This window comes from Sinocyclocheilus grahami, unplaced genomic scaffold, assembly GCF_001515645.1.
Source record: "Sinocyclocheilus grahami isolate Dianchi unplaced genomic scaffold, SAMN03320097.WGS_v1.1 scaffold475.1, whole genome shotgun sequence".
NCBI lineage: Eukaryota > Metazoa > Chordata > Actinopteri > Cypriniformes > Cyprinidae > Sinocyclocheilus > Sinocyclocheilus grahami.
Window position 1 is genome coordinate 417,739 of NW_015505654.1, and position 24,080 is coordinate 441,818.

Sequence of the window (24,080 nt, forward strand, 5' to 3'; positions counted from 1 at the left end):
CCGGGACAACTTCTTTATGTTTACAGACGTGATGTAATGACGCAGTGCCATGCTCGAATTTCCCACTAAAACCTACCCGTACCACTCAAATGATAAAACATTATTATAAGCTGACTGTTATGAATCGGACTAAAGGAAGGCGATAGTTTTGATCATTGGCTGGTCATGTACTTGCTCAAACATTGATTTCGGATCATTTTTAACCAAAAAAAGTTACGGACTGCAGCTTTAAAAAACGACTTGATGTTAGCATTTTAACTATTGGTAGTGTCGGAGAGGTCTGATCCCACTTAAAGATTTGCAGAGAAAAACAAAACAAATTACAAACTGTAATTACTGTAAATTAATGAAACATGGACAGTGGCCATAAATTAATAAGTCGTAGGAACGAATTAACAAGTTGATGGAATGAATCCTTCCCCCGCAGTGTCCCGCAGCCCTGCAACCTTCACCTAATTGTTTCAAATATGAAACAACTATCTGGGGAAATGACTGTTACTACATTTCTATTGCATTCCATGTGGAAGAACTTTGTGTTGTTTCTATTTTAATGTACTTTTAAAGTTTAAATCACATTAAAAGCTTCATTTGTAATTATGAGTGAATGATGATGCATTTATATCCCGTCACTCACAGCCGCTCGCACGTGTTTTGCGCATGAGCCGCACGCAGCCCAAAATTAAACGGCTTAATCGACCATCGATAGCTTTAATCGATTGCATCTCTTATCGACAATTAATCGATCATCGATTAATCGTTGACATCCCTAGTACATATACAACTCGTGTTACTCACTTCTGTGCCTCTGCGAGCTGCTGCATCTTGTAGGCTTCAGCCTCAGCTGGTCTCTTCACGATGGCGATCAGCTCTTTTTCTGTCCTCAGGATCTCCTTTTCCTCAATGGTGATCTGCTTTTTCCTTTGAACCACCTCGATCTCAATCTCCTCCAGTCTGATCTTCTGCTGCTCCTTGGCTGCCTGAAGCTCATAGGCCAATTGCGCCTCAGCTTTCTGAGATAGGTGAAAGGAAAAAACAATTATATTTGTTGTGTTTAAGTGTCACATATTTGATTGATCAGTGCAACTGCAGTATTAAAATAACCAGAGGAATAATCAGCTCTACCTTTGTGTTCACTTCTTGATTGAAGGCAGCCTTCTGCATCTCCAGCTCTCTCTTTGAGTCTGCCATTCTTGTATCGGCTTGGAATTTCACATCCATCATCTCCTTCTTACATTCTGCTTCCTAAAACAAGGGAATAAGGAATGTGAGAAAAAACTAGTTCCACACCACTTGCTTTTGCACATTTTCCACATATTCTCTCCTGCACTTTTTTTTTAATCTTTAGATTAGAATACAATTAGCTGCCCTAAGATTTTTGGTGTCAAAATGTTTGACAGTCTGTTGAATTCATACTTTAGCAACTGTAGTAAAAACTAATTTAAATGACAAGTTCATTTTAATTACCAAAAAAACGAATCAACATTTGGTCTTAAACTAGCCAGCCCTGTAATGAGTGAAATCTTAATTTTGGTTTAAGTACTTTTATCTAAATGTTGTCATTCAATTTTTAATGTTTATTTCATGTTTATGACAATAATACTGTACATATTATTATATACTGTACACTATTGTTACGTATATACTGTACACTATTGTTTAAAAGTTTGGGGTTGGTAAGATTAATGTTTTTGAAAAAGTCTCTTATTTTTACCAAGTGCATTTATTTGTTCAAAAATTCAGTAAATTAGTAATACTGTAAACTATTATTACAATTTAAAATAAGTGTTTCCTATTGCAATATATTTTAAAATGTCATTTATTGCTGTGATAGCAAAGCTGAATTTTCATTAGCCATCACATGTCCCTTCAGAAATCATTCTAACATGCTGATTTGGTGCTCAAGAAACATTTATTATTATTAAAAATGCAGAAAACCGCTGTGCTGCTTAACATTTTTGTGGAAACAGTGATGCATTTTTTTTAAATACAAAAAATACAAACTTCAAAAGAACAGCATTTATTTCTTATGGAAATCTTTTTTAACAATGCAAGCCTTTACTTTTCAAGATATGTTTTTATTTTCTCAGATATGTCCAAAATGATTCTGATCTGAATTATTATCTGAAATATTTTGACATCCTGACCATTTCTCTCTAAAGGTTTTTTTTTTTTTAAACTACATATTTCAATTTTCCAAGAGCTATTTTGGACTACCGTCATGGAAAGTGACTCCTTTATTTCTTCAGCTCACCCTGATTCCAGCATCTCTCTCTGCTTCAGCCACGCCAATGTCAGCATCTCTCTGAACAGCAGCAGTCTGGGATTTCCCCAAGGAGCTCAAATAGTCCACCTTATCATAGACATCCTGATGGGAGAAAACAGAGAACAATTTCACCCTGACAACTGTAATGGTTTTGAAAGACAATGACTGATTGTTGAAAACCAAAATTTAAAAGCAAAGTAAAACAGAAACTCTATCCATGTGTATCCATGTACCAATTTAAGCACACCTTAATAGTAAAGCTTAGGATCTCAATGCCCATCCTGCCCACATCGGGTGCCGCCACCTCCCTCACCAGCTTGGCAAACTGATCCCTATCCTGGTAGATCTGCTCCACCGTCAGAGTCCCTGTAAACACAAGCAAATGAGGTTAGTGGGACATGAAAGACATGATGTTCCCTTGTTTTCATGCTCCTCATCCGGCCAAAGTCTGCCATTATAAAGGATGTATCAATTTTCTAAATGCATTGCTAGAGCAGAGGAAGCTTTTAACCACATAATGTCCCTAACCTTGACTGATCTGTTGATAAGAGTGGCTGCTGGTCATATTGCTTATCTGGCAAGAACTTAGACCTAACACCACCTGTGCACACTGTCTGAACTCTTCACAGTGAAGTTAAGAGCACGCTATTGAAGACGAGTGTCCAGCGTCACTCACCCAGAATAGAGCGCAGGTGACCTTCCAGCGTCTGCAGAATGACACTTTTAATCTCTGCCACTGTCTTGCCCAGGAACTGTTCACAGGCATAACCCAGCAGCTCATTGTCAGTCATGACCTTCACCTAGTAGCAGAACACATATAGTCATGGTCCATGACACAAAATGGATCACAGCATGCCACTGAAACCTACAACTCCATACAATGCACTCCACATAGACAGTAGAACAGTCAGCTGATGTACACATTTATGGTTATGAATAGCTATAATATAGCAAAAATGTTTCAGAGACACACTCAGAATCTTCTAGCATCTTAAAAGTTTTCTTATACATAATATTTGATCAACTTACAGTTTGACATTTGTAAAAGAATATTTCCAGGTGTGAGGGACAGACATTCAGCACAACCAAATCGGCTGGATGTTGTAATGTTGGGTATAACTGAGGTTGTGGTTGATTGAGGGACATGCTTCAGTCAGTATTCATGCGACTCTGAATTTACATGCAAAAGCTTGCAAATCAGTATGTAAAAGGATCATGTGTTTATTGTGTTGATAAACAGAATATGAAATAAAATATTTAAGAAGTCCAAATGTCTCATTACATTCAAGCAGAGTGAATGGCTGGGTGATATATATATAGAATATTTACAATATATCTGTGATTCATTGATTTACATAAATGTAAAATTAATAAAAGCAATATTGTGAATATTGCTATGACTTTTTATTTGTTATTTGTTTAAGTTTTCTAAAGTCAGGGTGATTACATGTTTTGCTATCCTTGTCTTGCAAAACCAATTAAAAAAAAACTGATATAAACATAATATTATCAAAAATCATTAGTATTACCCAGCATTAGTATGAATTATGGAACGTACAAATAGTGTAAAGGGTGGAAAACCAAACCTGATGGAAGAAAAAAAAACCTTAAACTCAAAATTGGGTCTAAATGTTCATGTCTGCATGCAAAATAAAGTTAAATAAATAAAAATAATATAATACCAGGAATCTCTCTCCATGGCTGTGAAAAGGAAAGGAGAATGAAGTCATGCGTCAGAAAGAGAGGGGGGAGTTTTTGTGGGTTTAAGGTACTCTCTACTGAACTACAACCAGCTTTCCATTTAAAATATGAAATTAAAAAAACTTTTTTCAGAGTTGAAAAAAATCTGCATGTGGCCTGGTTATTGCAGCAGTACATTTATGACGAAAGCTGATTTCAGTGCAGTGTCAAAGGTGAACTTCAACCAACTCTGGCAGGAGGGTGCATCCTCCCCATAGTCGAGCAGTCATCAAACAGTTAAAGATGTGGTATATTACAAGCAATACAATACACGGCAGCATGATGCCACAAATGTGGATGGGGGAAAACATTAGACGCAGAATGAATCTCAAATGACTCCATATTACAGGAGTAATGCCATGTGAATGGCATCTGGTAATGGCTGGTCTAGTATCACTGATGCTGTAGATAAATGTTCCAGGTCTGGAACCATATTTCCAAACAGAAATACAGATATTCAATTTTTAGAGTAATCAGAATGAAGGCCTGTTCACACCAAGATTAACATTCAGTGCAAAAATTTGGTGTAATAAAACATTTGAACATTTTCAGTTGCACTGAGAAAGAAAACTGGCCAACCAATAAGATTTGTACTTTTGGTCACATGCCCAGAGCTGCTGCTGTTAAACAAAACCATGACTGGTGGCATTTTGCTAAATGACAATAAATAGCAGATGAAGACTCTGGAAACGGACTCTCATCATTGTACTCTTGTATCTGGTGTATCTTCGCTTTGTGTCTCAGAGTAACCAGAGTACTTCTGCTTTTCAAAAATTGGTCTAAACAGACAAATCGCATGCGAAAATCCGAACATATTTTCCTGCTGAACACTGTTGGTGTGAACAGAACTTGATAGGCCAGTCGAAAAGATGAATATTACAGAGTCTAATTGAGTTATTTCAGAATCATCAGAATCAGTCATTTAGGACAGATATGTAAATATAAAATATCAATAACAATGAAGTGTTGTAGCATTCACAGTCAGCAGGGGGAGCATTCAAATGGAGGCTGCGTGCACTGATGACAACATTTTGCCCCAAACTAAAACAAAAAGAAACATTCACATGTTGCGCTCATGGGAAACCACAGCGTAAACTCAAAGGGAGGAAATTGTGCAAGACAGTAAAAACGAAAGTAGGGCAAGACTAAATATGTGTTCTAGGATTAAAGAAAACTTTCTCTTTAACTTTCCACGTTGTTAAGAAAATGCTATTTTGAACTTGAAAAGAGAAAAAAAACCCAAGTTCAAGTATTATCTGGGTCTGTATCTTTGTCTGCTGGTGAACATGTACGAGGATTGATTTATAATAGAAAACAGACTCAAGGAGGAGGATATTACAGACGACTGGGTGGCCAACAGATAAGTGGGTCTATTAGTTCAAAGCTCCATTTACAAATCACACAAGACAGACATCTCACAGTTGCTATAAAATTTTGGGGGTTAGCTAGGAATGTAATGATACATTGATATGGATTGATGCAACAAACAAATGAGAGACTAACAATATGATAAAACGCATTAAAAAAATCAAAATGGGGATACTAGACATGCACATTTTAGAAGAATAAAAGACTTTCTTGACTGTTGTCAGTGCGTATATCTCATTGCACAAGCCAATGATGACCTGTCATTAGATGACAGACGAACTCCTATGCAACTTGTTCCAATGGAACTACAGTATTTGCAATTTTCAAATCATAATGTTATTGTGGTGTCAGAAAATATTGCATTGCTGACTAAAAGAATAAAAATCAAATATATTGATGAAACGCCTAAATTACACCCCTAGATCAGTGGTTCCCAATCCTGGTCCTGGAAAACCCCCAACACTGCACGTTTTTGGTGTCTCTCTTATCTGACACTCACATTTGAGGTCTTGGAGTCTTCACTAATGAGCTGATGAGTTGAATCAGGTGTGTTTGAATAGGGAGACATCTAAAATGTGCAGTGTTGGGGGTTCTCCAGGACCAGGATTGGGAAGCACTGCCCTAGATATAACATGCAGGGCAAAACAGTGTATTACAGACTCATTCTTATTGAATAATTGTCGCTGTTTTGATACAACGGACAAATGTAATCACAGTCTCTCTATGAAGAGACCTTGAGCTCAAGTCTCTATGGAGTATCTCTATGAATTGTGGAATGCCTTGTTTAAGCTCTTCATCCAATCACACGTGACTTCCAGAAATAAATTATGTGTAATGGATGGACTGCCTCTTTGTGTTATAATGCTCTCATTGTTCACAGCACACTAACTATTCACAGAAAAAAAATAATAGATGAAAAAAAGAGAATCAGGCTTTGGGAACTGAAATTAGATAATAATGTAATATGCTCAGTTGTAACCATAGTGGAAATGAGCACTTCCACACTGAAGTTGGGTTTTCAAAGGAGCAGAGAAATGTTCATTAGAGTAAACATGTGAGTTCAGATAAACACAGAAAGTTTTGACATGCTAATAGAGAACAATCAAAAACTCTCAAGGTAAAGACATCAAAGAAAAAAAGAAACCAGCATATAATTTCATCCAGATTCCTTTTGTCTGCTTGAGAAAAGCTTTTAGATGGGTTAAAAAATAAAACAATTACAAACATCTGTAACACCTACACTACAATGACATGAAGGTCACAGAATGTGGTAACATATTGGCTCTGTTCTAAAACCAAGAATGTGGCAATATATAGATGCACCGATGTATTGGCCAATAATTCGTATCGGCCGATAAAAGCAATTTATTTCACTATTGGCCATCGGCCGATGATATCCTTTTCAATCAAAAGGTGGCAGAAAAATGTGTCAGATTGCAACTCATACTATGTGTGAAGAAAATCTCTCTGTTGAATTTAGGGCTGTCAATAAAAATAGCAACATTAAAGCAGGCTCTATTTAACCCTCTGAATCACTCGTAGTTCAAGCCAGGGCTGGCAGATCCGCAGTTTTTCTCTGCACTTTAATAAGTTATAGCGCAAAATAAACATGAATGAACATCAGAAGGTATGTTGAAAGAAACAGTATAGCTTACCAAAATGTATCATGTCTAACGCAATCGCTCAATCAGTGTTTCAACCACGAAAAGATGCCAATAAAACAGATTGTGAACAATGTGTCACTTAACATCATTAGTTATATAGCTAACTAATGTCATTAGTTAGCTATAAAACAACACTAAAGAGGAGCTTTTTTACTTATAATTATATATGTATGTTGGAATAAATCTGGCATGAAGACAGGTATTTATGAAGACAAATGATTTCAATTTTTATTTGAGTGTAATTGTGATATCTGAAAATAAATAGCAGTTGAATATAATAGCTCTGTTGTTAATTTTAACCTTTAATATTATAGTAATGTGCCAAATGATAGGGCTCCCTCTGTAGCTAACAGCATCATTTAGGAGAGATTTTTTTCCTTAAGAAAACCAAACTATTGGTATCAGCATCTAATTCTGAATAATCGGTATCGGCAGAGAAATTCAGTATTGGTGCACCTCTAAATATAAGGCATCACAGATGCACTCCCGATGCAACAGCTGTTTGAAAATATAGGAAGATTAGACACCTCATTTTGGTCGAATTCTGTATCTTTTGTGGAGAAGTCAATCTCACAATTTATTGCCATGAGCCCAGTGGACAATTTTATTCAATATTTCTGTGATACATATTTTTATGCTTGTTAAGAGTAGGTACATGCAGGTCTTGAAGTAATTATGAGATTAAAAAATTTTCATGTCCTTGTAGAACTCGTAAAACTTGTAAACCCTGAATCTTCTGAGAGCTACGACTTGTACCACCGGACCACTGCAACGTCATGAGAAAACATTCGGCAGTAACATGCAGTTATTTTGTAATACTTCTTTTTAATAATTAACATAACTGACTTTTGCCAATGTCTTATTCTAATGTCCTGCTAAACAAACTTTAACTTTGTTAATAATGCATTTGCATAACAAGCGTTACTTGCTGTATTGTAGTTTTGTCTATTGATTTCTTAAAACTACACAGATTCCTTTTAATAGTGTTGCCACAGAAATGCATAATTCCAAGTCTCAAAAAGTAGAACATCCTGCGTTGCATCTAGTGATTATAGTCACTTACAGTATAAGGGTTTCATTTCAGATAGGGTGCTCCCTAAGACAGCAGCCTATGCAGGCAGTATACAACAAAGATATCTCACTGGGTTTTGGAAGAGAGCCATTCTTGTAAATTGTTTTGTTGTTTTACTTAACAGAACTTTTTCAGTCTTTGATTGACTGAATAGCAGTTTATAATGTCATGCACAAACCAGTGACCTTCAGTCTGATTAACATACTAAGATTGGCACTGTTCATCATGAGGGGGGTCAAATTCAGGGACCAGAAAAGGAGGGAAGGAAATGAGAGAAAAAAGCATGATAAAGGGGTGTCGGGTCTGAAACCAGTGTGGCAAACCTGAAAGTGGCATTTGGAGCTGAGGTTAGGTGAGGTAAGGTGGTTTACCTGTGCCACACCTGTGACAGTAATAGCTACCCCCTCCGCTGTCTCTACATCCTCACACTTGGGTTGCAGGGTCATAATCTCAAGGGTTATCCTGTGGAAAACGCAAAAAAAGGGAAACAAACCAAAAAAGTTGGCTATGATCTACGGGAAGAATGTCAAGCGGTGTGAAAACAGGAAAGAAGGTGGGATTAAAGAAATACGTGAAGGTAAACAAAACAAAAATGAATCTATAGGGTGAAAATACGAAGACACACCATTTGGTCGGCACAAATCAGGTGTTTTGACCGTGGGCTGTAATGGCATCCTCTAGATTCAGATTCCCAGAACCTTAAAGATTATTTCCCAACCCACAATATTCCCGGAAGCCCATCTGATACGTTCGTCATCCATTACAGACCCAACAGTCAAAACAGGCTGACGGGAGACATCAGTTACATGAGCCATGAGCGTTGCGTAGCCAAACTCCAGACAAGGATAGTGAGAGATGACTGGCTCTCCTTTACTGCAGAGGAAGACCAACACAAGAGTGTGGAAGAGAGCGTGAGAGCAGGTGTATGTGTGTAACGTGGGAAATGGAACCAGGCCACCGCCCTTCACATCCTGAGCACTTCAAATTGTTCTCTGTCTCATTTGGTTGGCTTGTTTCATTCAGTGTGATTACCTGAGCGACCCCTGTCACATCCAAGGGGACACCCTCCGATGTTTCGATATTCTCACAGCGACAGAGGATGGTCATTATCTCCAGAGAGAGTCTATGTGGGGTAGATGGGGGGTGGAGGGGAGGGGGAGAGAGGATGAGGAGGGTGGGAAGGAGGGAAGGCAGCACAATATTATCAGTGTGTTAACATATGTGAAAGGGGAGGACGGAGGTCAGGGTTCAAGGTTAGGGAGGATGGGTGCTGGTGTTGATTGCAGTTGAATCCAGACCCAGACCATCAGGGAGCCGCTGTCTGCTGCATATGGAGAGACCTTTCATATCATGTCATTTATCTTCGAAATCTCATGACTGACTCTGTCTGAATGGATGTCTTATTTAGTATATCCATAATGCTTTGCCTTTGCATTACCTGTTGGCATTCACAACCCTAGATTACTCCTTTAAACATCTATGACAATGCAATTTCCATTTCTGATAAGGTGTTTATGCTACAGGTGGATTTGGACAAAAGGCTGCACCAAAAAAAGGATTATTCTTACATTTTAAATAGATCTTAGTATAATTTTAACAGATTACAATGCATTACAATATAAAAATTGTGTGTAGGTCAATTGCATGTCATATTCTCTCTGTAGGCTACAAATTCAAATCAAGATGATAACTGTTATTTATGCTTTGCCTTTGCATTACCTGTTGGCATTCACAACCCTAGATTACTCCTTTAAACATCTATGACAATGCAATTTCCATTTCTGATAAGGTGTTTACAGGTGGATTTGGACAAAAGGCTGCACCAAAAAAAGGATTATTCTTACATTTTAAATAGATCTTAGTATAATTTTAACAGATTACAATGCATTACAATATAAAAATTGTGTGTAGGTCAATTGCATGTCATATTCTCTCTGTAGGCTACAAATTCAAATCAAGATGATAACTGTTATTAAATTAAGATCTGGAATACACTACAAATCTGAACAGATTTTAAATCACTAGGCTTCATACACTTGCCGACTTTGTAAATGGTAACAAAGAAACACTGGGTATCATACACTAAACCAGTGGTTCTCAACCTTTTTAACTCAAAGGTCCCTCATTGTCCAACACAATATTCAAAGGCTCCCTATAAAATGAACAGAATTATAATATATAAAGCAAATATAATCGATTATTAAAAGAAACTTGGGTTGTGTCGATATAAGTAAATTAACCACAATTCATTTTGTGATTACAGAAGTTTCAAGAATAAAATACAGCAGCTGTTGAGGGACAAAAAGATATATAATTTCAGTTTAAATCTAGATGGCATGTTTGTTTGTTTTTAGCATTTTAAGTTAGATTGTTTTAATATATTAATAATAATACATTTATTAAAATAATTTTAAGTCATCCCTGGTTGAGAACCACTAAACGACTGAGGATCTCACACACTACCAGACTTAAAGGGGTCATATGATGCAATTTAAATTTTTCCTTTCTCTTTGGAGTGTTACAAGCTCTTGGTGCATAAACAAGATCTGTAAAGTAAAGATCTGTAAAGAGTCAACCACGCCTACCTAAAACGGCTCGTTCTGTGTGACAAAAGTCGGGTTGTGTATTCCAGCTGTATTTTTGCGATAAAAACTTTAAAATTTTAAATAATACACAAAGCAAATAATATGACAAAGATCCAATTCTAATCACTGGAGCTGTCACTCACTGAAGGTTTATAGTGTTTCACACAGTGTTTAAGACCTGCAGCTCAGCACAAACTAACTGACTTACTGGGTGGAAACAGGGTCCCAGATGGCATTCTAGTGGATTGTTGGGCCAATATAGCTCAACCCTAATATAGCCCAAACCCATTTAACACAGGACAGTTCACAGTCAAAAGACCATAGTCTAGGATTCAGCCTATATCTACAAAGTTAATTATGTACCATCTACCAATATAGTTGTTGTGAGCAGCGAGTATGGACTGCTCATCAACGACCCTTTTCTGTATAATTTTTTTGTCTCTTTTAAAAAGAGTAGCTCTTTAATTGGACTGAAATTAAACAGGGCGTGTCTGAATGGATATGCAGTAGGATCCTAAACTGAATGTTTAATTTCAGCCCTTGTGCTGCAGCAGGCACTACAGGCTCTCTCTATCTTTTCAAATTAGATCGATGTAGCTTTTAGAGCTGCCAGCAAACTAGATTACTACGTTCTTTATCAAGGAAAGGGGGATGGTATTAAGTCACGCTGAGCACAGCAAAAACAATGTAGACGAATGGCAAATTAAAAGACTGGCTCTGACTTTTGTCAACTAGCAGTGGCTCCTCTACAGACTATAATCAGGGCAAATGTATGGGCAAAAGTCGGGTTGTGTATTCCAGCTGTATTTTTGCGATAAAAACTTTAAAATTTTAAATAATACACAAAGCAAATAATATGACAAAGATCCAATTCTAATCACTGGAGCTGTCACTCACTGAAGGTTTATAGTGTTTCACACAGTGTTTAAGACCTGCAGCTCAGCACAAACTAACTGACTTACTGGGTGGAAACAGGGTCCCAGATGGCATTCTAGTGGATTGTTGGGCCAATATAGCTCAACCCTAATATAGCCCAAACCCATTTAACACAGGACAGTTCACAGTCAAAAGACCATAGTCTAGGATTCAGCCTATATCTACAAAGTTAATTATGTACCATCTACCAATATAGTTGTTGTGAGCAGCGAGTATGGACTGCTCATCAACGACCCTTTTCTGTATAATTTTTTTGTCTCTTTTAAAAAGAGTAGCTCTTTAATTGGACTGAAATTAAACAGGGCGTGTCTGAATGGATATGCAGTAGGATCCTAAACTGAATGTTTAATTTCAGCCCTTGTGCTGCAGCAGGCACTACAGGCTCTCTCTATCTTTTCAAATTAGATCGATGTAGCTTTTAGAGCTGCCAGCAAACTAGATTACTACGTTCTTTATCAAGGAAAGGGGGATGGTAAGAGATATCCCACCCAGCCTTGCTTTATTTCTAAGCTATGCACTCAGCTGAACAACTGTTGTAACCACCGTTTACAACACAACCCATATTTACAGTTCTTTTTTACTTTTAATCCCTCTAGAAATAGCTGAAGTTGAGTCGTTTCATCTTCGTATTGACTCGAACAATAAAAAGGATGAAATGCACAATTTCGTTTTAGCTGTAACATTTAAACTCATAGCTGCATTTCTGCAATAGCACACATCCACGTGTTGTAACATGACTCTCTGATAGAGGACTGAGATAAACTTCCTGCTTGTGTTCCCATCAATGGATGGCGGTCAGTTTTGGTAAATCAAATAAACTATGTTAGTGAACTTCCCAATTGACATAGCATTTCACCATCTTCCATTTTAATGTATAAAAGCATCTTCAGTGGTGAACAGGGATAGTGGTGAGTTATTCTCAGAGACATCTCTTGATCAAGAACCAAATCCTTCCGCTGTGCAGACATGGAAGTGTAATAAAAGTCTTCTGATCCGTATTTCCACAGATTTGATTTATCATAATAATCTTATTATCCCCAGCAGTGAGATACCAGAAACAGATCAGATGATCAGACACACACGGGTGAGTCCAGCGCTTAAAGGCAGGTTAGCTCAGCAAACACTTAAAGAAATGAACAGGAGAGGAACATCAGAGAACAGGCAGACTGGTTATTATAGATTGCACATGCATAACTATCTCAATAAGGATTAAAGAAGGAAACAAGAAATGGAAATAAATCATACACTTCAGAATGATAAACAGTTCTCTTATTTCATACATATGACTAATGTCATACTCAACTCTGGCCCTCAAGAAGTCACTGACTTTGTGCGAAAGGTGGGATTCAGCTTACGGCACTTCTCATTCATTCCTATGGTATCCGTAAATGCGATTGAGTGTCGCACAACACTGACTGAAAATCAATGACATCAAGGCTGTAATGTGATTGGTTATTAAGGCACACGTGATCCAAGTTGACCGTTACGCTTTCTCCAATAGTAAGTAATACAGACCCTCTCATCTCCCAATAGTAAGACAAGAGTAAGACTGCCAGTAACAATAGTAGAAAGTTACTGGCAGGTGAGTTTGATTAAGGTTGGCGGTAAACTCTGCAGGAAAGTGGACCTCGAGGGCCAGAGTTGAGAACCCCTGTTCCAACAGCTACGAGTACTGTGTACCCCACACAATAAACAATGCTCATACTGAATGACACACAGTTTATGCTTTCTACACTGCACTTAACATCAAATTATCATCTTTTTAAAGCTCGCTTTTAGAGAAACTTAATTTGAGGAAAAATTTAAATGTCAAGCATTGACAGAAAACGTTTTATTCTTACAGTTATGGTCCAAATAATGTCTATTCAGGACAAATTGGATAGTCAGTAATAAATAAGTCTGATGTTAAGGAGTGAGACAAGCCATTGTTTAAACAGCAATCAGTGATATTGACACCTGCAAATGTGCCAATAAGAAAGTTAACCCTGGGTTTACGATTGTACAGTACAAAGCCTGAATAACCAGGGTTATTTCCTAACCCAGCGCAAAGAATGAAAATGTGTGAAACAAAATATCATAACCCAGGTTTCCTATAACCCGGTGTTAACAATGTTAAGTGTCTAAAGCCCTATATAATTTTAGCATAACTGCAGTTCCACATTTTGTTGGATATACTATGTATTCAACAGCAGATGCCGCGCTATTAATGATCTTCTGTTTGTAACGACTGAAGCTGAACTTCAGTCAACACCAATGTTCCCTCTAATTTTTTTTCTTGCTGAGCAAAACTTTTCTCTATTGGGCGGACATTTCGGCCACCTGAGCAAAAACATTCTTTATACCAGACCTGTACAGCGCGCACATAAAAAAAGTGTGTAACTTTTAACTTTAATGTGCTATTTGTATTTAATTTGACCCATGATGTTACCTGTTTTTTTTTACAGTATAATACACTGCCATTCAAAAGTTTGGGATCAATAATGTTTATTAAAGAAGTTTCTTATGCTCATCAAAGCTGTATCTATTTGATAAACATACTGAATATTATTTCACAAAATAATATTGTGTAATATTATTGCAATTTAAAATAAAAGTTTTCTATTTTAATATACTTTAAAATATAATTTATTCCTATGAAGCAAAGCTGTATTTTCAGCATCATTACTCTAGTCTTCAGTGCAAGGTTATTTTAGTTTACAGCGCGCACATAAAAAAAGTGTGTAACTTTTAACTTTAATGTGCTATTTGTATTTAATTTGACCCATGATGTTACCTGTTTTTTTTTACAGTATAATACACTGCCATTCAAAAGTTTGGGATCAATAATGTTTATTAAAGAAGTACCTTATGCTCATCAAGGCGGTATCTATTACATAAAAATACTGAATATTATTATTATTGCGATTTAAAATAAAAGTTTTCTATTTTAATATACTTTAAAATATAATTTATTCCTATGAAGCAAAGCTGTATTTTCAGCATCATTACTCTAGTCTTCAGTGCAAGGTTATTTTAGTTTTGAATTTTTTCATTCGTTTTATTTTAATATCGTTTTCAAATTTGCTACAAAATTCAGTTTAGTTTTTATTAGTTTCATTCATTTTTGTTAGTTTTAGTTTAGTTTTATTTTGTGAACGCATTTTTATTTCATTTTTATATAGTTTAGTTTCAGTTTTAATTAAATTTTAGCAGAATTAACAGATCATTTCCAGAGCGCAGGCCAAAGAAAGACGTAGGCATAATTTAACCTTCGTGAGGCAAACATATAGCGACACAAAATTAACGCATGCTGAGATTGATTAGATAGTAAAACTATACAAATATACGCCAAAGAAAGCAGGCAAGACTTTTTTTACTAAACTAATCTACACAAGTCGCGCTTAATGTCATATCCGCGCATAAAGCTCATTCGTGCATAAAGCTCATTCTGATATCCAATGATGTGTGTTGAGATATTTAGTATGAAAATAAATGTAGCCTGATTTGGTTATATGTCTTTTCTTATTTTACCATAATCATGATATTGTAACTGTGGTGTCTTGCTCACTTTTCCGTGAACAGCTGTGCATCAATCAAAACTGGGACTAATGAAATTCAATAATAACGGCAATCACATTTAACAGTAAAGGCTTATGTTGGAATGTTCTTTTCATTTATGAAGAATTATATGCGTGTGTATGATGTGATTTAGCCAATGCACATTTGTTCAAAAGCCTGGCAGAGTGATCACAAGATGCTCGGCAAAAGTTTTGTTTGTGTTGTTTACAGAATCGATGCGCGTTCTCATCCTTTTTTCTGTTAATTATCATGTTGCGCTGCATGTCTGTTTTTCAGAATGCCTAATGTTGGTTTGATTGCTTGTGTTACATGATAAAATAAATAATCTTGCTTACCTGATGTAATAGATTTAATGCGAGCTTTAAACTGCTTTGCGTCTCTCTGTCAGATAACCTCACGAGCGTGATGCGCCATTACAGGTAGGCTATTTCCCTAAACCTCTACACAGCTCGTATATTTTTCTGCCAAGGGGTGAGAACGTAATGATTACGAAAACGATTATTTATTTTTGATAATTATTATTTTATTTCAGTTAGTTTTTCAATAACTATCAAATCTATTCATAATCAAATTCTAATTTTTCTCATTTCAATATTAAATCAAAAAACGAATGATCGAATGATACACGGATTCTTCAGTGTCACATGATCCTTCACAAATCATTCTAATATGCTGATTTATAATAAATGTTGGAAACAGTTGTCCTGCTTAATTTTTTTTTGGGACCTGTGATATTTTTTCAGGATTCTTTGATAAATAAAAAGTTAAAAAGAACAGTTTATTCAAAATAGAAATTTTGTGTTACAATATACATTACTATTCAAAAGTCAGTCATTTGTTTTTCTTTTTTTAAAGAAATTAATACTTTTATTCAGCAAGAATGTGTTAAATGGATAAAAAGTGATAGTAAAAACTTATATTTTTAGAAAAGATTTCTGTTTTGAATAAATGCTGTTCTTTTTAACTTTTTATTAATCAAAGAATCAAAGAAGAAAGTATCACAGGTTCTAGGGCTGCACGATAAATCGCATGCGATATTTAACGCGCATCTTGTCAGTAAAGCTGGTTTTTCAATAACTGTTGTTAGTTTAGTTTCGTTTTAGTTTTTCAATTATTTTGACGTTTTTATTTTATTTCAGTTTACGAAATTGTTTTTTCATCAATAATTTTAGTCTTATTTTTAGTTTTAGTTTATGAAAATAACCTTGCTTCAGAATCCGTGTATCATTCGTTTTTTGATTTAATATTGAAAGTAGAAAAATTAGAAAATGGCTCCTTTTTCATTTTTTATTCAAAATAGAAATTTTGTGTTACAATATACATTACTATTCAAAAGTCAGTCATTTGTTTTTCTTTTTTTAAAGAAATTAATACTTTTATTCAGCAAGAATGTGTTAAATGGATAAAAAGTGATAGTAAAAACTTATATTTTTAGAAAAGATTTCTGTTTTGAATAAATGCTGTTCTTTTTAACTTTTTATTAATCAAAGAATCAAAGAAGAAAGTATCACAGGTTCTAGGGCTGCACGATAAATCGCATGCGATATTTAACGCGCATCTTGTCAGTAAAGCTGGTTCTGTAACCAGTGGTAAATCTCCATCACCTGCGGGCTTTCACATTGAGCAGCATTAACTACACAGAGCTGTTGTTCACTGACGAGCTGTGCAAAAAAATCGCACGAAAATGAATGTGGTTTGGTGCAGCTCGTCAGTGAACAACGGCTCTGTGTAGTTAATGCTGCTCAATGTGAAAGCCCGCAGGTGATGGAGATTTACCACTGGTAACAGAACCGGCTTTACTGACAAGATGTGCGTTAAATATCGCATGCAATTTATTGTGCAGCCCTAACAGATTCCAAAAAAATATATATTAAGCAGCACAACAGTTTCAAGACTGATAATAAATCAGCATATTAGAATGATTTCTGAAGGATCATGTGACACTTTATACTGGAGTAATGATGTTGAAAATTCAGCTTTGCTTCCCGGGACTAAATTATATTTTAAAGAATATTAAAATAGGAAACCAATATTAGAAATTGCAAAAATGTTTCACATTACTGTTTTTTTCTGTATTTTCGATCAAATAAATAGGTCTACATCCTTGATGAGCATAAGAGACTCCATTAAAAAACAAGGTCAATTATTTATTAGGTTTATAGGCCTAACATAATATAATATCAAAACAAACTGAAGCATTTAAACTGATAGAATAGAATAGAAAACAAACTGAAGCATTTAAACTGAGATCTGGAAGTTAAATATTTAAAAAAATGTGAACGTGAATTCTTCTATAGCTATCTAAACATCCCTATGAAGTACAGTTTGCACAATACACCTGTGTGTGACTGTCGTGCTGTCACACTTGGTTCGCTTGCCTGGTCCGAACCCGAGTTCGATTGCTCCCCCCTCCCCCTGCCCCCGCTGGACTCTGTTCATATTATTTTATTTGGGTCCGAACCGCGGTTCGTTTGCGTCATCAAGCCAGCAGTTGTTTACCCCCTTGCTTAGTAACGACGGCGCAGGAGAAGGCGGCAAATGCATAACATTGCTCTCTGCACTTTTATATATTTACGTTTTTTTGAACCGTTCGTTTTGTTTACAAAGCTTCGGTACATAACGGCTTCACCGGTTCTAACTCTATATCGATATCAACTCTATGAAGTACAGTTTGCACAATACACCTGTGTGTGACTGTCGTGCTGTCACACTTGGTTCGCTTGCCTGGTCCGAACCCGAGTTCGATTGCTCCCCCCTCCCCCTGCCCCCGCTGGACTCTGTTCATATTATTTTATTTGGGTCCGAACCGCGGTTCGTTTGCGTCATCAAGCCAGCAGTTGTTTACCCCCTTGCTTAGTAACGACGGCGCAGGAGAAGGCGGCAAATGCATAACATTGCTCTCTGCACTTTTATATATTTACGTTTTTTTGAACCGTTCGTTTTGTTTACAAAGCTTCGGTACATAACGGCTTCACCGGTTCTAACTCTATATCGATATCAACTCTATAGCGGTTTACAATAGCTTTCGCAAATGGCTTTCCCTACTCATTTATGCGCGTGCGCGGCACATTATTTCTTCAGCACGGCCGCGCACGTGAGCAGGGAACATTGGTCAACACTCTAGTATTGTTAATTCTGTTTACTTTTCCAAACACTAGCCTTGGATACTTAGGCCCTTAATGAAGTGAGTTCATGTGAAGGGGGGGGGGGGGGGCAGGTCTGAAAGCTATCTAAGCTGAAGCCTATATCACTGAAAGGAAGCGTGCTTAGCAGATATGCTATTTCCTTTTTGGATAGTAAACATAGTTATTTTAGTTACAATCAATGTCTTTTATATTTTGGGAAGAAAATGATAGGCATAGGTGTGTGCACTCTGTAGTTTCTTTAAAGTAGACATATTATATTCACAAGTTTAAATAGTCTAGCCAGACAAATATGAGCATGCCATGACACGTCTCTAAAATGGTCCTAATGCCCACTCGAGGAATTGAAATATACATATATAGAGAATAGAGTCATTCAGTCAGTGGGAGAATGATTTGTTTATGTTGTGAGCCAGTACACACAATAGCAGGAGTGAATGTGATGAATAAACATTCTTACTTCTGTATGTCGGTGATAAGCCACCATGCCCAGGCCCAGCCGCCCACTGTATAGCTCTTCTCATCAGAGCCACAGCAGCCACCTGAGAAAATAAACACGGCATATTTAGCACAAATACACATTCCACACTAATCTCACTTTTAAACTCAAACATGCTTCTGTATTCTAGAATGGCAATCTAACATTAAAGCGGATACTTTGTTAATAAATATTCATTTTAAATTGTCTTCAAAAAATCAAACCACATTTTTCCATTGTAAAAATCTAATTCAGCCCATTTCACAGTTTATTGGTAAGTCACCACTTTCACCATGTAACGGTGGTGACACCCGGATATACACTTTTAACACTTTGTTCAGGTGCCAGACAGAAATAGCTGTCAAATTTAAATTTTCCCAAATAACTTTAAAGCCCCCAGTTACATACAGCAATGAATCACAAAAAAGGAGGAGAGAAAAAACAAACAAAATGAATTGTCAATTCTCAAAAATGTATTTAATAACAAAGAAAAGTTCAGAGAACACCCCCCCCAAAAATGGTGCATAGTTATGAGCAACATGACTCACATGAGTCCAAATACCAGAGTAAAGAAAAACTTTGAATGCAAAGATAACACAACATATCAATCATTTCAGAGCAATTTTCCTGAGCATTTATTTTTTTGTTGCTGAGCAAAACTTTTCCCTATTGGGCAGACATTTTGGCAAAAAACTTTCTTTATACCAGAGCTGTACAGCACATACACAAAAAAGTGTGTAACTTTTAACTTTAATGTGCTATTTATATTTGATTTGACCCTTGATGTAACTAAATGAGGCACATTTTAGGTTACCTGAGAAAACATTTTTAACATTGCTGTGTTACCAAGAAATTCTATTAAAAAATACATTTAAATCTAGCTTAAAAACGTATTTGTTTGACAAGGCTTATAATCTGTATTAACACTTTCCTGCCTTACATTTTATTGTTTTTTATTATACTTTGTGTATTTTTAAGTAAATGTGTTTTTGTGTTTTCATTTTTTATTTTGTTGTAAAGCACATTGGACAACCATGGGTTGTAATTAATGGTGCTATAGCTATATAAATAAATTTGCCATTGCCATTGCCATTTAATACAAAAAATACAAAAATCATTAAAAAAAATCTTATGCAGGACAGTTCAATTCTTTATAATATAATATAATATAATATAATATAATATAATATGAAAAAGTGAAGCAGTTATTGTTCACTAATTCCCTTTTTGAGGTCAATTATTTATTAGGCTTAATATAATATAATATAATAAATAGGTTACAACAGGGCTAAAAGCACACCTTAAGAAAAAATTTGCTTTTCACTATACCCATGATGTATGATTGCAGAAAAAATATTTTTGTTTGTATTGAACATTTATGGAGCAACATATTTTGTGTGAAAATAAATCATACATGTAGTTTATTTTGTTTAAAAATCTTATAAATGTATTTGGTGGCAAGGGGGGCCTTTTACCCTACACACGGGATAAAAGGCTCACCAGCATGGGGCAAAAGGCACACAGTATTGATGTGAAAAACAGCCCCTCAGCATGAGGCTGCTACCATCACACTTTACTTTTGGGACGCTACTCTGCAGGTGACGAGCAGCCCCTGGTTTCCTTCAAACATGATGCTTGGAATTGCGGTTCATCAGACCAGAGATTCTTGTTTCTCAGAGTCTGAGAGTCCTTTAGATGTTTTTTGCAAATTCCAAGTGTGTTTTCATGTGTCTACACTGAGGAGAGGATTGAGTTTGGCCACACCGCTATAAAGACCGGTGGAGTGTTGCAGTGATATTTGTCCTTCTGTAGGTTTCTAATATCTCCACATATGATCATAGAGCTCAACTAGAGTGGCCATCATGTTCTTGGTCACCAGTCTAACCAAAGCCCTTCTCCATCGATTGCTCAGTTTGGCCAGGAGGCCAGCTCTGGGAAGAGTCCTGGTTGTTTCAAACTTCTTCCACTAAGAAAAATGGAGACAACATGCTTCTGCGAACCTTCAATGCAGCAGAAATTTTTCTGAACTCTTCCCCAGATGTGTGGCTTGATGCAATCCTATTTTTGAGCTCAACAGGCAGTTCTTTTGACCTCAGGGCTTGGCGTTTTTGTTCTGATACGCATTTACAGCTGTTAGATCTTTTATTGAGAGGTGTGTGCCTTTCCAAATCATATCCATTCAATTGAATTTGCCACAGGTTAACTTCACTCGAAGTGTAGTAACATCTACAAGTGATATGAATGCTCCTGAGCTTCAACTGTCCCAGATAAGGGTATGAATACTGTAATGGAATCATTTAGCCTAAGTCTTTTTATTTGCAACAAATTTGCAAAGATGTTAAAAATTATTTTTTTTGCTTTACCATTATGGTGTATGGAGTGTAGATTGATGTGGAAAAAAGTAATTAAAAGCATTTTAACATAAGGGAGAAACAAAACAAAATGTGAAAAAAATACCTTTCACAAGGCACTGTATATGATATATTAATATCATACTTTTTAAATATGGTGGTTTCATTATAAACATGGTGATTATCTCTAAGGTGGAAACCCAACTTAATCTATGATATTTACTATCTGAATCTAACCATGTTATGTCAACAAATGGAAAAGTCAGCCAGCTATTTATTATCATGTTAATTAAAGTGCCTTTTGCCCCAACAGCAGGGGCTGAAAATAATTAAGAAGACATTCGTCTCAAAATATATTTAATCATTTTAGCTTTTCTCATTTGCTAAATCTACAACATTTTAAAAAACATAAAATATTAGATCAAATTAGCACAGAATCAACTTTGCGCTGCTGCCCGTGATCGGGTCAAGGATCAGCCAAATTTGCATGTGCATCTTGAAAAGGGGATGTTTTGGAAAGTGCTACGCCAAGTTCTCTTTCATTGCGAAGCATTCACAGTGGGAACTCCTCCCCATTTCCGAAATCCTGAAACATTATATAACGCCAGTACAATAAACTGGCCAATTGTCACTAATTATGCAAATCGCATGCAAATACTGCCAAGCCTGCGGGCAGTATATAATGCAGTCAGAGCGACAATTGCCTCAGAATCTTCTCCTTCACGCTGCCATCGTCAAAGATGCACCTGAAGATAAGACAGCTTCTTCACTGCATCCGATGGCTAGTTCGCCAGGGTCCTAGTGAAAGCTGTTAAGGAGCTTGACCTCAACTGGGATGCTACAGAGTAACATGCCAGGAGTAATCTAAATTCCTGGTACTTCCAGTGGAGCTGTCACCTGGCTGCCTTGAGGAGGAAGGTCCCGTTCTTCCTGGATGTCCACGAGCAGGTGGTGAAGATGTGGTCTACACCCTAGTCGGCACACATCCACTCTTCCACTCAGGCCATGTTCTCCCACGTGGACGAGGCGGAGGCCCATGGCTATGTGTGCATGCCCCCCATCGAGGAGACTGTCGCCACACATCTGTGCCCTTCCTCGGCCATGCTTGGCACAGACTTCAGCCTGCCTTCTAAGCCTTGCAGACTGACCACCCACCGCGCTGACAAGGCTTAAACCTCCGCGGACGAAGCGGCATCCACATTGTATGCAATGACGGTGCTGCAGGTCTTTCAAGCTAAGCTCCTGCAGGCCCTGGACAGCGGCGACATCGACACAGACGTCGTGAAAGACCTGCATGCAGTGACGGACTTCACGCTGATGGTGACAAAACGCTCTGCTCAATCCATCGGTCTTTCCATTGGCTTCATGGTAGTCCTTCACAGGCACCTATGGCTGACCTGATGGACTCTGATCATTCCCTCCGGCCTCTTTGGTGACGCCATGGAGTCAGTTATAGAACAAAAGTGTGCTGAGTCATCTGATACCCCGTCGCACGTGCCATCCACCGTCTACATCACGCTTCTCTTCTGTGCCCCACTCTGCTCAGAGAGCGGCTAAGCAGCCCACCGCATCCTCCATGGTTCCTCAACATGAGCCAGATGTTCACCGCAAGCAGGGGATGAGACCCAGGAAAAGGCGTCATGGACAGAGGAGAAGCCCATGCCATGACAGCGGACTGCCCTAAGCTGCCAAGCCTTCGTCCTGACGGATCGGCCAAGAGGAGGAGAGAGCTCGCTGAAGGCCCAGCCCCCAAGCGCCACATCCTGCATTATGTTCCCCTTGTTCCTGCAGGTGACAAGAAGGTTCATATCCTGCTTGCACAGCCTCTAATTTGTGGTACCCATGAGAGATGTGGGACTCTAGACCTGAAACCCATCAACAAAGCACTTAACAAGCACACGTTCAGGATGACGACTCTGAAGCAGATCCTAGCACAAATCCCTCCCGGGGACTGGTTTGCATCCATAGATCTGAAAGATGCATACGTTCATATTCAGATAGCACCGCGCCACAGACGCTTTCTGAGGTTTCCTTTCAGGGGCACGGCATACCAGTACTCAGTGCTCCTATTCGGGCTGGCTTTAGCCCCATGCATGTTCTCGAAGTGCATAAATGCGGCGCTTTCCCCTCTCAGAGCGAGCAGTATGCGCATTCTAAACTATCTTCTTAGATTTTACACGCCAGTATGTGTGTGAGAGGCGTTCAACACAGATTTTCACTCGATAAACATGCTGACTGAGCGCTTGAGAGTTTCGCTCTACGTCAAGCTATCTGTACAATTTGGATGCGCTCAATGGATCATGTCATGTACTCAATGGATGTGCAGTATGTACCACGCAGCGCACCTGTATTTGACGTACCGTAAACTAGTGTGAAGGCGCACGACTCGCCGTCACTTTACTGATAGCGCTGTGTTTCTCACACATGCAAAGAGAGAGAGCGAGAGTCTTGCATACCACGCTGAATCGACGCGCTACATGTAAACCATATCCTTTGTTGTATTTTCCTGTCAAAATAACAGTTGATTTAGAATTATTCAGCTTTTAAGAACAAGCAGAAGATATGCCAGTTTCTCGGCAGTGGGCGGAGCTAATGCGCGAACAGCTTGCGTTGGCCGGCGTTCATCTATTACCGTCCCTGTTTTGATTTCAGCAAATCAGTTCGAGCGAACGCTGACAACGTGATTAATATTCATGAACCCAGATAATAGTAGTAGTAGTATCTTTTAATAATAATTACTATTACCTATGACCAACAATATTTTAAACACCACCACCAGTCAGTCCTAAGTTCAGTTAAAATGACAAATATGCATTCATTCATGGCTACCAAGTTTTAGTTCTAATCACTAGTTCTATCATTAAATAGTGTTTAATTATCATAATATCATAATATAATGCTTGATTGGCTGAAGTTAAGAGT

At 37.4% G+C, this 24,080-nt stretch overlaps 1 protein-coding gene across 1 annotated transcript in view; it reads right to left on the reverse strand.

Annotated features, from left to right (window-relative positions):
- Positions 1 to 791: 791 nt before the first annotated feature.
- LOC107553596 (flotillin-2a-like) overlaps positions 792 to 24,080 on the reverse strand; it is a 27,014-nt gene continuing 3,725 nt past the window's right edge. The window contains exons 2-8 of the mRNA XM_016235878.1: positions 18,790 to 18,871; positions 8,479 to 8,569; positions 2,940 to 3,063; positions 2,511 to 2,629; positions 2,252 to 2,365; positions 1,123 to 1,242; positions 792 to 1,010 (exon numbers count right to left, since the gene is read on the reverse strand). Coding sequence (XP_016091364.1) covers positions 792 to 1,010; positions 1,123 to 1,242; positions 2,252 to 2,365; positions 2,511 to 2,629; positions 2,940 to 3,063; positions 8,479 to 8,569; positions 18,790 to 18,871 — 869 coding nt within the window. The remainder of the gene's footprint in view (positions 1,011 to 1,122; positions 1,243 to 2,251; positions 2,366 to 2,510; positions 2,630 to 2,939; positions 3,064 to 8,478; positions 8,570 to 18,789; positions 18,872 to 24,080) is intronic.